This window comes from Amphiprion ocellaris, chromosome 17, assembly GCF_022539595.1.
Source record: "Amphiprion ocellaris isolate individual 3 ecotype Okinawa chromosome 17, ASM2253959v1, whole genome shotgun sequence".
Classification (NCBI taxonomy): domain Eukaryota; kingdom Metazoa; phylum Chordata; class Actinopteri; family Pomacentridae; genus Amphiprion; species Amphiprion ocellaris.
Genome location: NC_072782.1, coordinates 30356922 through 30371796, shown reverse-complemented (window position 1 = coordinate 30371796; position 14875 = coordinate 30356922). Strand labels below are relative to the sequence as shown.

At 38.1% G+C, this 14875-nt stretch overlaps 1 protein-coding gene across 7 annotated transcripts in view; it reads right to left on the bottom strand.

The window, feature by feature from the left end:
* Positions 1 to 3770: 3770 nt before the first annotated feature.
* The window catches only part of LOC111564555 (transcription factor 4), a 291882-nt gene continuing 280777 nt past the window's right edge, over positions 3771 to 14875 (bottom strand). For all 7 annotated transcript variants that reach the window (XM_055019300.1, XM_023264202.3, XM_023264203.3 and 4 more), the window contains 3 exons: positions 13696 to 13925; positions 12299 to 12446; positions 3771 to 9654 (listed from right to left, as the gene is read on the bottom strand). In XM_055019300.1, the coding sequence (XP_054875275.1) occupies positions 9606 to 9654; positions 12299 to 12446; positions 13696 to 13925 (427 nt within the window). In that variant the 3' untranslated portion in view covers positions 3771 to 9605. The remainder of the gene's footprint in view (positions 9655 to 12298; positions 12447 to 13695; positions 13926 to 14875) is intronic.

Here is a 14875-nt window from a genome sequence, read left to right as displayed (position 1 = left end):
GAAGGAGGATCACCTCCACATTGTTCAAGAAAACCTAAAATCACCAGCAGAAGGTTGATCTTGGAGACAGTTGGATGTTTCAACAAGACAATCAGTCAAAAAGCGGTAAAGAAATGGTTCAATCAGGCTAGAATGAAGGATTTAGACTGGTCTCCCCAAAGTCCTGACTTAAACCAAAGCATATTTAACGAAATATGAGAAATGCTGTATGTATATTTGTGATCCAGCAGATTTTGTAATATTACCAGAAGACCCTTAATAAATCCATGAAAGAACCAAAAATGCAGTTGTTTTTTGTGACAAAAATTCATGTGTTTCAATTATTTCATTATAGAAAGTTAAGAGTTGTTGGAGTCATTGAAAAAGGTCTTTCCAAGTGTCTGTAAACTTTTATTCACCAGTGTATTTTCTTTCTTTAATATCTGCCCACTGCATATGTTTTGCCCTCCGTGCTGTGAAGAGGAAAAAGAATGAGGCATCCAAAGCACTGCGTTATAAAAATGGCACATTTATTGCTACAGAACGGTCATGAACATGAACCTCATTGAGTCACTACAAGATGAGAACCAACAGGCAGCGAACGGCCGGACTGTTGGGCTGGTACGAGGAAGAATAAACCCTCAGCACAGAAAAGCTGTTCCCCAAAATCTGCACTCGTCTGGAATAAAAACAATGACATGTAGTCAGAAGAACAGAAACAGCAAACGTAATAATAAAAGAATACAGCGATAACCAGAAAAGACTGAGGACAGACGAGTAGAAAAGAAAATGCAGTGAAATAAAGATTGCAGGCACTCAGCCACTCACTGGAAAGAAAACTGTATAAACTCAGTTATTTTTATTTTTTTATTTTCATGGATGTTTTGTTTCATCATGTGTTGCCTGCCAGGTTGGGATGTTCCCTAAAGGAAGTGTGGTATTCAGTGGATTAAATAAAACTTCATCAAATCATTTCTAAAAAAAAAAAAAAAAAAAAAAAAAAAGGATTGCCCTCTCAACAATTATCTGATTAGCTGAGTTCACATTTAGCTTCTATTTGAGTCTGTTCGAGAGAAAAACACAAAAGAAGCAACAAATGGGGTCATTTTACGTCTATAAATAAAATTTTTCTGGTCGGCCTTTTCACTGAATTGCATGACAAGGAACAAGAAGGAAGAAAAAAGGCCACAGTTCATGTATATTCAGGTTTACGCAGTGCTTATAACACTGAAAAACCAGGGTCTGATTGACTGAATGAGCAGAGTCTTTATTTGTGCTCGTTTATATTGTCATTGGAACCTAATCAGCTCAGTATACTCTGATTTTAAGATTATTTTCTGATTAATAGCTCCGTAGTAGTTGTAAAATGCGCTCCAAAACCAATACTTTCCTCAAAATGCTGAATTATACTTGGTCCCAGATGTCTAAATCATCACCAAAATCTCCTCTTTGTTCAGTTCAGTCTTTAAAATAAATTTGTTTCATGTGATTGGACAAACAATCAGAGCTTAACAGGCTGGATAAGGAATGTAGACGTTGTCATCCGGTGACAAGATGGTACAGCCTGCTGAAATTAGAACCATTTATCAGTTAAAAATCTAAAGTAATATACTTTACCGTCATTATTTAGTGGATTAATTAGTAATGTAGCAGTATAAAGTTCTAATTTTAGTGAACTAGCTATGTCTAAAGTGGTAATGAGGACAAGAACCAGTAAGAGTCAATGAAGCTTTACTCTTATCTGACTGCAAAACAAGTTGGGTGCATATATTCTGAGTTCTCAGATGGCATCTAAACCCTCAATGTACCTCATAAATGTCACCCAAATCCCAAATAAACATTCTTCCAACATAGATCAGGTGATACCGACTGCATATGGCCATGTAGGTACATCTCTACCTCCAACACCCAACTACAATGGGTAGTTTGCTTTGCTGAAACTCAACTACAGGTGATATTATCTCTATTGAGCAGATGTAGAAATCAAAATTTAATGAGCTGTTGCGGTTTAGCAGCAGATCGCTGGATGGATCCAGATTTCCAGCTAACTACATACAGCAGCTAGCTTTGGAATGATTGTAAGGTGTTTTTAAGCTTTGACGGAGCGAAGCTAAAAGGCCCATCTACTTCCAGGATTTGTGCTAAGCTAGGCTAATTGTGTCCCAGGTCTGTCTCTGTACTTCCAAATGCTACAAACCAATTATTTGTTGCAAAATCCTCCATAATTATCACAGTTCCAAGTTTAATTTTGTGTATTAAAATCTGGAGCTAAATGATGTACTTTTTCTGTCAGATTTTGTGATTATGACGATGATTTGTAGTTTAGTTTTTTCGCATCCAGTTTGTGTAAGAGTTCTAAAACATGAGATAGAGCTTTGACACGAGATACTTTGAAAAACTCAACTTTCACACAAGAAGGAATTTGTAAAAGCACAGCAACAACAAACCTGCCTGAACCTTGCCTTAAATGCACAGCACAACTTCTATCCCAAACCGCAGCCTCTGCAATGTTCGAAATTGTGATTTTAATTAAATTTTGAAGACCTATTCAGCCCTATTTAATACCTCAATGCCAAAAATGTGGTTTTATGTGAACTGCAAATGTGCTCTAACTTCTTTACTGTGGTTAGTAGTACATCTGTAGTGTAAAACCTACAATAGTCAGAAGTTACTCAGGCTGCAGGACACACTATACATCCTGGAGTGTAAGTAGGCCAATGGGTTCTTGGTAGTTGTTTGGGTGAAAAAACTCAAAGATTGCAACTCCAAACGATGATCTTTAAACAAATTCTCTTTACTGTGGCACTATGACATGTTGAAATGATTGTACATTTCGGGGCTTTCAGTATTTTTGATTGTATGTCCTACAAAGTGCTAACTTACTGTCGAAATACAATAATTAGGGCAAACCTGCTAAACAGTGTAGTGGATGCAAAGAGATGAAACTTAAATCATTATTCTATCCAACTGAGTGGGAGAGTGTATGCTGGGAATAATCAGAGGGCACGCGAGTGACTAATAATCTGGAATTTACTCACATTTTGACTGATTTACTCATACTAGTACTGAACAGCTAATATTACCAGCTGCAACTTCAAATACTCTTCTGTGAAACAGATTGTCTCAGAAATTTAAAAAAAAAAAATCTCTTGGTGGCAAGTTTTATTCTACTTCTTTAAATGGTCATACGCTCCTAGGCCCCCTTTTTAAATGCTGAAAAATCTGTAAATAATTTATTAACCAAACTGAATTTGAAAACACAATTTTAACACAAAAAAACTACTAAAATACTGGTGTTTAAGTTGGAAAAGGCCTCAAGACCAAAGAAGTGTGCATTGTGATTTATGAAACTGTTAAAATATCAAGGCATTAAGAGAAATATGCATTAAGAAAAGACTCTAAATATCAATAGGAATTTTAAATATTTTCGATTTTTCTGGCAGTGGACATTTGCACAAACTTTCTGATATGTAGCGCTTTAAGACCTAAAAACAGGCTTCTTTCACTGTTCACTTGTTATTTTCTTTCACAGGAACTGCAGTACTTTTTCTGCAAAACAAGTGCTGTATAGAAAATGTTTTGTTTTTTAAAATTCCTAGCAGAAAAAAACCTACAAATGATATTTAGTGTTGTATAAATGTACCAAATTTCTGCTTGGTTGTGCTACTGCTGCTGGCTAGTGCTTCTCTGTTCTGGAGTGTATCTGAATGTTGGTTTAAGTTGTAAGAAGGAGTTTGCTGTAAGAAAAACGTTTCTAAAATCGCCGGGAAAACAAAGGACAGGAGTGGCCATTTTGAATTCAACTCATTATTGCAGTAAAACTGGTACAGAGTAACAGATTACAAAGCTCATGGCACAGTCACTGAAAAAGAGAAATGAGGTGTGTATGTACAACAAGGAGGAAAAAGAAAAAAAGTTAACATTTTGGCTAATAGAAACACCAGGGGTAACATAAAAATGATGATACTGTAATTCGGGAGATGACTTGATTATACAACAAAGAGAAAATATGAAATGAAGCATTGCGAAGAAAAAGAAAACATTACTTAAAAAACACATTTAGCACTTACACCGACAGATTCAATCCTAGTGTTTAACCTAGGTCCGAGTCAAAGCAGCTTTTTTCCTTTTGACTAACAAAAAAAAGCTCAATTTTAATGGCAAAAACTAAAAAAAATAAAAACAACAAAAGACTGAAACTGCCTTGCACACGATCGGATTTCTTTTTGGGGAAATAGCTGAAGAGATTGTTTGCTGACGACCTGCTTCTTTATATTAGCAATTTTCTCCAAATCTGTTTTTTCAAAAAAAATTTCCATATATTATTCTTGAATCAGGTGCTGAGGGTCTTTCATTTTAACATTCACATCAACATTTACAACCCATCTCGAAAGAAAAATAAAATGCACTGGAGTCAGAGCCGGCCACGGCCACCAGGGGGCGCCAAACTCAATTGCTAACACTCTTTGGGTACCTCAGTTGCGATTTTGTCAATTTTTCAACAAATTTTCATTCTTTTCAGTGTTTTCTTTTTTCAGAAAATCAAAGTAACTTCTTAAAAACAAGTGACTCCCGTCGGCTCCGATACGAGTGATGCTTGGTGCAAGCGAAGACAACAGTTTGACTTACACTTCGGATGGTCGGCAAGCGAAACCACAAACAGTACTTGAGCACCACCGATCAAAACTAAAAAGTTGGCACCTGGCTACTGTAACCGGACAAACACAACCTCACCAAAAACTCAAAAACATCGTCGTGATCATCGTCTCTCACTGGCAAATCTTCACCCCACAGAAAAAAAAAAAACCCACAGAAAATAAAATGGCTGATGACTATTTACACATATCTCTGCAAAAAATACAATTAAAAACGGTAATGTCATGAGGCATGGAGAATTTAAACAAATATCATATATCTTTTATGATTTCCGATTCCTCCCTTGAACCCCTCAAACATGTCCCCCACAGATATAAACAGAATATTGAAAAAAAATAATAAAAAAACAAAAACAAAAATGATTTCTGAACTTTTTGACCTCACTACATTTTCAATGTGACACATTTTTTCAACACACACTGAATTTTTACTTTTTCATCTTTTAACAAAAAAACCGATACAACATATTTCTAAAACACAAAATAACAACAGTCTACATGTAAAAATATAACTTTTACATACACAATTTCAAAATAATGGTAAAGTTTGCCATTTTGTTGCATACAATTTACAAACGTCTGTGTTGTTGTTGTTGCCTTGGATAGATAGCATTGAATGGAGCTGATGGAACTCCGGTCCCATTTTTTGTCCTGCGCAGGGTGCCGTACTAGTCGGAAGGGCGTTGTCATGGCAACAACAGAGAATACAACGAAGTTCAGTCGGAAAATTTCATAACACTGAGGGGCCTCGCCAACTTCTGCCAGTTCAGTCTTTGAGAAAATAACTCCTCCTTCACTGAGCAAACGCTCCGTTGCAACGGAAAATAAAAAAATAACAGAAAACGGCACCCTCGTTATATACTGTATATACTTTTTTTGTACATTTATATATAGATTGATTTATTCAAATAAATTCTTTTCCAGTTTCCGTGCCTTTCCTGTTGATTGGGTAGGATTTTTAAACCGCGTCAAAAATGACCGCCGACAGAGAACAATGCTGCCGGATAGCAAATTGTGTCGTGTTTTTTTTTTTTTCAATGTTTTATCGTTGTTTTGTTTATGTTTTTTTTTCTTTTTTGTATATTTTTCTGTAATAGACATGTAAACCAGAACAGACAAAAAAGTAATAAGAGAAAAGATTTTTCTTATAAAAGAGAGCGAGAAAGAGAGAGAAAGAGAAGGAGGAGAGAGAAGAACGAAGAAAAAAAACCAAAATTCGTTTTACAACATACGACCACACACTTTGTACTGAAGACTACATTGGCTTACGGACAAGCCGATCAAATATTGATAAAAAGCTGATAAGCTATAATACAAGAAGAGACGCGTTGTTCACCATGGAAACAGGGTTGGGGCTTGGATCAGGAAAGTGGGTCTGGGGGGGGTTCTGGAGGACTGGGAGGACTGGGAGGACTGGGACGGGGGCTAGTTTTGCTAAATCAAGCGTCTGTCCCATCGGCTTGAAGCCAGAACACGCTGTCTACTTACATATAAGCGTACAGTACATTAAATACAGTTTAGTTTTTTTATCCAAAAAATACTTTTTTTTCCTTTTTAGCTTTTTTTAAATTCCCAGGTCTGGTAAAAAACCTGACTGCATAGAACCTAACGACTAAGAACAGGTTTCCCTAAACTTGCATCCTATTAAAAGACCAGGTAAATGTCCTCCTCTGGCAACTTGAATGATATGAACTCTAAAAAGGCACATTGGTAGAAGTGTGAATGTTCAAATTGCATCTGTGGGACCGCTCAGGTGGGGCGAGAGACTGGGGAGAGGGGCTGGGGCTCCGGGTTCAGGGCTCCGGGTTCAGGGATCCGGGTTCAGAGCTCCGGGTTCAGGGCTTGTAAGGCGAGGGTCAGCAGAGCACTGGGACTGGGGATTAAACTGGGCTTCAAACTGGGGTGAATGGGGAATTCCAGATTGACACCAGGAAGCTAATGCTCTTACAGATGTTCCAACTGTTCTTGATTACTTAAGTATTCTTCCTAATTTGTCACTTTTGTCAGTTATCTGATCATATTACCTCCAAATCAGCCTTAATGATTATAAAACAGCTACGGTAGTACACTCTGAAATGCTACAGTGATGCAGCATTTTCACTGGTTGGGTTTCTCAACTGGTTGTGAACTACTGATCGGGTTACAATTGATTGAAATCATTGACTGTATATAAAAGATGGATGTAGCCTCTGGTTCTGCATTCTTTCTCACAGCCAGCAGGGGGCAACTCCTTTGGTTGCAAAAAGGAGTCCAATTGTACAGAAATCTAAGAGAAAATAACCCCATTTCTACCTTATATGTCACCTCGATAAATGTTTTCCAAATGACTTTATGGTTTCAGTCGCTAGTTTCAAGCGTTTTAGAGCACATTTAGTAAATAATGGTGGTAATCTGACTATAATTGATGATAAAGCAGAGTATTTTATGAGGTGGGGTGCACCATGCACTGTTTCTTTGGGTTCTCAGTTGGATCCACCTACTACTTATTATGTCTAGTTTCAAAAGACCAAGATGGCAATGGGCAAATTCCAAATTTGAGACCTCAAAATGGTACCCTATAACCCAAAGGGTGACCTCATTGTTGCTACATCCATCTTTTACATACAGTCTATGATGGAAATACATAGATTTTTGACAAATATTTGGAATTTACGAGTACACTGGGCCTATAGGAAACCCTGTATCAGATATGTTGGATTGCTGGATGTCTTAGTTTTGTTTGGGGGAACCGGAAAACACAAAACTTGGCTCATTCAGGCAGCTTGGATCTGCTCATATTTGGTCCTCTGGTACAGAAGCAGCAGCTGTGCTTTCATTCAACTGGTAATCTGACTCATTTAGCTACCTGGGAGTATTACAACCCAACGCTAAAACAATGGTGGCATGTGAAACAACTTCTGGCTAACACTCCTGCTCACTACTGGTGTGTGTTTACCTTGGTCCAATCAGTCCAGATGGTCCTCCTCGCTAACAAGAACACCACTGGGAACTCTAAAGATTCCTGATTAGTTTTGAGTGCTCTGCACTGCACTGAAAAAGCTAAATCTGTTGGAAATGATGCCAGATAAGAAGGCGCTAACAGTTCTAGCAACAGACACCTCAACAACAACAAGGTCTAATTCCAAGACGGCAAGTAGTGTCAATCGGAAACCCCCTTCCCCAGTGATGGGGGAGGTCTGAGTTTGGAGTTAGAGGCTTAGGGTTCTCATCAGCCAGATAGTAAGACAGAAAATGTGGGAATCTAATGAATCCAACACAGGAATGCTTTGACTACTTCTTCTTGCCCCCCAGAAGACAATGATAAACCCCATCGCCCTGATGATTGTTCCTTTGCTTCCCCCATAGTGTCGTCTTTGTTTACACCTCTGGATTCTGTCCTCGAGCTCCGGTTCCTTGTGATTTTGCTCAGACTCAATCCCATATGACTCCCCCAAGAGGCATTCTGGACATCGGAAGCACCCAATCACGATTCAGGGAATGTGCTAAACATGGAAAAGAATTCACTTCAGTCCGGCTCTAATCCACTCGTCAATCGATTTCTGTCATCTGTCCATCCTCTCAACCATCTGCCTGGCAAATCCTTCCAATCAGTGTCCAAACTGCCCTCGCTATTGAATATCCGACAAAGGTCTCTGATTCAGGATGTTCGCTAAGAGCTCTTTCTGCACCACAAACCCGCAGACAACTAGATGTTAGAAAAGCCTTCCCTTCCTGCCGCGTTTAGAAGTACTCTTTCTCATCACTGCATCATTCTTCCTTCCCGTCTTTCTATTGTAATTAGTCGATAACTAAAACACCCCAGTCCCTCTGGAGTCACTCGCTGATTGAATGATTAATTGATTCAATGATTGATTCTCAAAGTACTTTCTTCCTCCCAGTAGATACACACGGGTCATTTGGGTATGAACGTCCAGGCTTTTTTTCGAATTTGCGTTCACACGACTAAGATTTGTACAAGAAAGTCAAGGTGGCTACTGGCAAGAAACATTAATGTTCCAATTTTTAAATATTTGCACTTCAGGAGGGAATGCATTAAGATGGAAAGAACAAGTTACCCTTTCTTGTTTAGCCCTACTTCGTTCTAGTCGTCTATGATAGTCAAGCATTTGTTTTTACTCTCAGGCAGATTCTGCTTACGAATCTCGCTTTCACTTGAATTTAAACTTGACAATGTGTGTGAGGAGATGTCTAAATGTGCGGTCTTTCTGGAGTTTTCCTTCTTTTTTTAGTTTCGTTGCATTCTCCGTGTGTATCTATCTGACTGGTTTGCATCCAAGAGGAGATCAGGCACAGCTTCATCCACAGTGTGGCGTTAGATTGCCATTCAGTCAGAGATGCGCTGAAGCTGCATTCAACAACAGCTGCGCGATGTTGCTTTTTTTGTTTTTTTTAGAAAAAAATCTCTTCAAACACTTTGTGATATGTTTTGTTCCATTCCGAACATCCCTCCCCAATCCCTTCCCTTCCTCGCTGCCCGTGTCCAGTTGCACTTTTTAGACAAGTTTTTTTGTCATTTTTTCTAATATATCTATATATATATATACTATATATATTTATATAGAACCCTTTTGTTCTTTAAAACTGGGAATGCTGATAAAACATGTAGTACAAGAAGAAGAATTTCTTGGATGATGCGATTCCAAACACTTTTTTGTCCATCTGCTGTCACTTTGTGCCAAAAGCCACCACACCTCGTAGCAGCGACGTCGCGGCGGCCGTTTTTAGCGTCTCCACGAAGAAGCATCCAGTTCACTTCAGCAGGAGACGCGAAGTGAAGAAAGCGACTCTGCAGTTCGTGTTTCTCGACGGGAAAAAGGAGACGATGGCGAAGAGGAGGATCCGAGACGAACAGACGAGAGGGGAGAGAGAGGGGCTGATCTGATTGGTCAGGCCGAAGTTCCAGAGATACTGATTGGTCAGGCTGAAGCGACGTCGGAGTTGATCGATTGCCAGGTTGTCATGGAAACGCCGTCAGAGGAAGTGGTCACTCATCATCTTGATGAACTCTGGCACCTTGGACCTGGACAGGAGAGAGGGGAAAACATCGGAAGGAGGGATTAGGAGGGAAACGTTTGTGTAAAAGAATAAGTTTACTTTCAATTCCATTTTATTTATCTAACTCCAATTTACGTAGCAAGGGGGAGATAATGCATAGAGAGGAACCCAACAAAACCAGAATTTCTTTTGGAGTGCCTTTTAATAGCACTTGGCAAATATGGGAAGGAAAAAAAACTCCCCTGTAACAGGAAGAACAAAAAAAAAAAAAAAAAAAAGACTTTTGGCAGAAGCAGGTTCAGAGAGGGCAGACATCTGCTTTGACCAGGTGGGGTCAGGATGGGCGATAACTTTGAAGCTCTACAGTAGGTGGATAAGGTCTTAATTCACCCCACTGCAAAACAACAGCTAAAAATATGAAGTTTGTGCACTCATGAGTAAAAGCACATTGAATATCAAGCTTCTTCTGGAATGTACTCAATAAAATACAACTAAAGCTAAATTTAACATGTAAATTTGGGTTTTATTTTGCTAAAGTGGGCTCTGTAATGGAATGTTGACCTGCCCAAGGTGTCAGCTAGGAAAATACTTGTATAGCTAATGGTTGGATGGATGATTTTTGGACATTCTGTGCAGATGCTAACACCAAAGAAAAGACCAAGAATCACCAAATAATCTGGATTTTTCTTCTTCACACCACATATCATATCGTTCTGTCAATTAGATGTTTTCCCAACTAATCTAAAAATCACTTGGAGAGTCAATTACATTAGTTGCCACCAAAATAATATGAAAAATTAGACCTGGCAGCTTAAATGGAGTTCCATGGATGATTTTCTTAGCAAATTATGCATCAATGGTGAAATCACCAACAAGATAAAATTCAGTCATTTGCAAAGAATTTTAAAGTTATTTACATAGAAATGAACTCAGTGGCTGCTTGGAAAAAATGGAAATTAATTGAATGCATTGATGCATAATTTGGAAAATGAGGATGAAAGATTCAAAAAAAAAAAGGATTTTTAGCATATTTTGGGTAAAATCATGCAAGAATCTGTAAAACATTCAGTGCACACATGGTTAAAACACTAAATACTTTGGTGCTGCTGGTTCTTTGCCCTTTAGGGGTTATTGCAAAAACCAGTAAAGCAATGTCACTTAATTTAGTCCACTGTTATGTTTTCTGCCGATAAGAAACTCAGTGTGGGTTTCGTCTCAGGTCACGCTTGGTTCTTATCAAAGACCTTTGGTACCTCGAGTCTAATACAACAACAGAAAACAAACTGGACAACACATCGGACCCACAACTCAACATGCAAACACAAACACGAGGAGAGCAAGAACACAAATTCGCTACGAAACTGTACAGTCACACATTAAAAATCACACTTACGGCCAATCTGTTGTTAAAATGTACCCAGACCAGACAGAAACTAAGTCAGGCTTCAGCCAACTTCAACATCGTCACACCTGCCAGATGTTAACTGGCAGGAAAAAAAATGGGAGAAATTTTACTAAAATGCTGTCTGTGTACGTTTTAACCTTTTATCCCTGGAATGAGGTGAGCAGAAATGACAAAACAACTGGAAGATTTGGTTTATAGTGATTAAAGTCCCTTTCTGGCCTTTTATTGAACCCCTAAAAACTCTTCTCATCATCTTGAAAGTCCATATTTTGAACCTGATTAGAAAAATAATGATACAGAAAGTCTCATTCTGACAGGATCATTTCTGGATGTTTGTCATGTATTAAACCCTGAAAATCTGAATTGTCATTGTGACATTGCAGTCTTAAGGTGGAAATCCTCAGCTACTTGCTCATGATGCGTCTTCTGGCATATGAAAACACTATATATACATGCTAACAAGGTTAAAAAAAACCAAAAAAACAAACAAGAATTTTACTTTAAAAAAGCAAGAAAATGTAAAAAATGAGTGCAATTTTCATGAGTGAAGCTCAGAATGGTTACTAAAGAACACATTTATTTAAAACTGATGTATTATTTCATAACAAAACTTTCTTTTATGCTGGATTCTATTTTGTTTCAGGAATACCACCTTAATGCCCATTTTTCTTCGATATGCAAACTGTATACTATATATTACATATCTGTAAAGGCTAGTGAGGAGTTTTTGTCAGTAATTCCAAATTCTACTAACTAAATAAAACAATAAATTGATAAAAAAAAGGGAGCAATTTCAGAATAATATAACATTTATACATTCATTCATGCTTTTAATTTGAAAATCTAGGCACTAAACAGTAATATTTACCATTTCCGGGCACTGATCCCCAATAAATCTGATCTTCTATGTTGGTTTTCCCTATAAACTCATTGGGATTTCAAACAGTCCAGTTGTTTTGCCATTTCAAATGGTTAGAATGTACAAATTCAACATGTGTGAATATCAGACAGCAGAAGGACAATTAAAAACGTTTTGATCCTGAAAACAGGAACTCTTTTTCCCAATTTGTTCACTGGAAGCCGAAGCAGAAATAATAACCGTATCTAGTGTATTTTTTTAGTGATTTGTGATGAGATTCTTCAGGAGTTTCTGGGCTGGTTGTTTTGAATCACTGGTTCTTTAAATTAAAGGTACAACAGCAGATTAGTTTATAAGTGAAATCTTCTGACCATTCAGGGGGGAGGAGATGTTGCTGCGCTTTACATTTGTCCCATGGGGTTGGGCCCGTCGCCCATGGCGGCGGCAGCGTGGTGGGCGGCGGCCAGCGAGAGGGGAGTCCCGTCCGACGTCACGGTGACCTTCTCCTCCTCGCGGCGCTTCAGGCAGGCCGCCTTCGGGTTCAGGTTCCGCTCTGGAAGGAGGAACAGATGTTTAATAAGCCACTTATATGTATCTCTGGTTCTCACTGAGGGTTTTATTTCTGCTGAATCTCTGAATCTGCAGTGAAGTCAGAGTCAAAAACTTCAACCTGGAAGAATCAACAGGTGCTACTGCTGCCCTCTACTGGAGCTGCAGGGTCACTACATGGACAACCGATGAGATTTAACCTCAAAGTCAAAGTGGACTTTAGAGTCAGTATTTCTACATGTAAAACATAAATATGGTGCAAAAAAAGCATTTTTTTTATTTTAAATTTTGCTTTTAACTGTCTGCATGTCGTCAGCCTGACAAGAAACAAACAAACAAGCAAAAAAACAACAAATCCCATGTGAAGAACAAAACCAATACATTTTCTAAAAAAAAAACGACACATCTCATACATAAGCAAACAGTGCATTGTTGGGGCAAGTAGTTTCACATTTAGTCCTAATTTTATCTTAGACTTTTGTTGCTTCTGCTTGGATGTCTTTGGAATCATTTCTTCAAAATTCAGTCTGATGAAGCTGGAAACATTAAAATAAATAAAATTTGTATAAGTGAGTACACAGTTGCTATATATATATATATATATATATAAAAAAATATATATATATATATATATATATGTTTTACCTTATATAACATGGTTTTTTCCTTGACAAACCATTTTTAAAAGTACCATTAAATCCCATGTAAAGAGTAAAACCAAGTCACTTCTTGTAAAAAGCTGTGCACTGTAATAAAAAAAAAAAAAAAAAAAGACAAAACTCAGACGGGGGAGGGGACTATTTTCAGTGGCGGATTAATACACGTCTAATCTTTCCATACATATTTCCAGCAGAAGGAAGTTTGGTAAAGAAAGGCATGAAAGTGATGTTTTTCTAAATAAATTTTGCAGTAATAAGACACTTTCAGACCTTTGATATATTCACTGTAGGCTTTGGTGTTTTCATGGAACATGCTGGAAAAGTTGTTCAAGATCAATGAACATTTTATTCTGGTGTTTTCAGACGTTTTTAGTGGATTAAACTAAACAAAAAGAACTTCTGAGATCTGTACAAACTAAATTATGGTTGAGAGCATAGTAGAGCTCTCCAGGTTCATCATTTCATATAACGTACGAATACGTAACTTATTATCTCCATGAAGATGTCAGTTTAGAAAGTAGTGTAGCAACAGTTTGTGCATGAGCGTGGAAAAAAGCTGCGCCTCTGTGGGCTGCTTTCTGGTTTCAGACTGACCTCGGACTTGCTGCTCCAGACTGAGGATGACGGCGACGGCCTGGTGCAGGATCAGCAGCTTGGTCTGAGGTTTGTCGCTCTTCAGGTGCAGCTGAACCATCCGGCCGAGCTCCTTGAACGCCTCGTTGATGTCGCGGACTCGCAGGCGTTCCCGGGCGTTGTTGGCCATCCGCCGCTCCCGCTCTCGCTCCATCTTCTGCTCCGGGGACAAGTCCTCGTCGTCGTTGTTGCTGCGGCGACCGACGGCGGAGGCGAGGGGGAGGAAGAGGAGGATGAGGAGGATGAATATGCAGGTTGTGTTTCTGAGCGTAAAGCCTCCGTTTGGTACAAACCTGCTGTGGATGCTGCAGGTTTGTACAACAGATCTTAGATAACGGCAGGGTTTGGGAACACATTTCTGATGTGTCGTTGCAGTAATTTCTCAAATATTTCTAATTAGCCACATATTTTACTCATTTTTGACTGAAATTATACATTGAATGGACTTTTTTTTTTTTTTTTTAAACACCATTTCTAAGCACTTTTGCTCATTTTGATCTTTGCTCTTTGGACTTTTTACATATTTATTAAAGTTGAAAATATCTTAGTGTTTGAGAAAAGTTTTGTTTATTTTATTTGTCTTTTTACAGAGTTTCTGCAAAGTATTTTTTATAGATTTTTTGTACTTTTTGCAACGTCTTTACAGACTTTTTTGTTTTGCAACACATTTTACTCAAAATTTTGTTCCATTGCTGTCTTGTGCTGCATTATAATGAGAATAAAGCTTCTTATTCTAGTAATAGTGAGTCACATCAAGCAGCAGTTTGAAAGTGGTTGTTTGGTGAAATACCTAAAACTTTGTGTATTTATTTTAAAGCACAATAAACAAGAGGAAACTATTATGTAGATTCCAGACGGGGTTTCAGAAAGAATTTGAGGCTTTTTCTCAACAAAGCAAAAGGAAACAGTCTATTTTTAAAGGAAGTTTGGTCGATTACAGTTGACTTCTTTCACGATTTTAGCCAAAATCTGCAATTTATTCTAGAGCAGAATCAATAAGAATAACAAATAATTTAGGAATAGATTTGAGATAGAGTTCTGAAAAGAAGATAAGGCTTTTTCTAAGCAAAGGAAGTTTGGTCGTTTACAGTCCCTTTCTTCCAAGATTGTATCTGTAATCATCTCAGAAATAAGTGTTGAG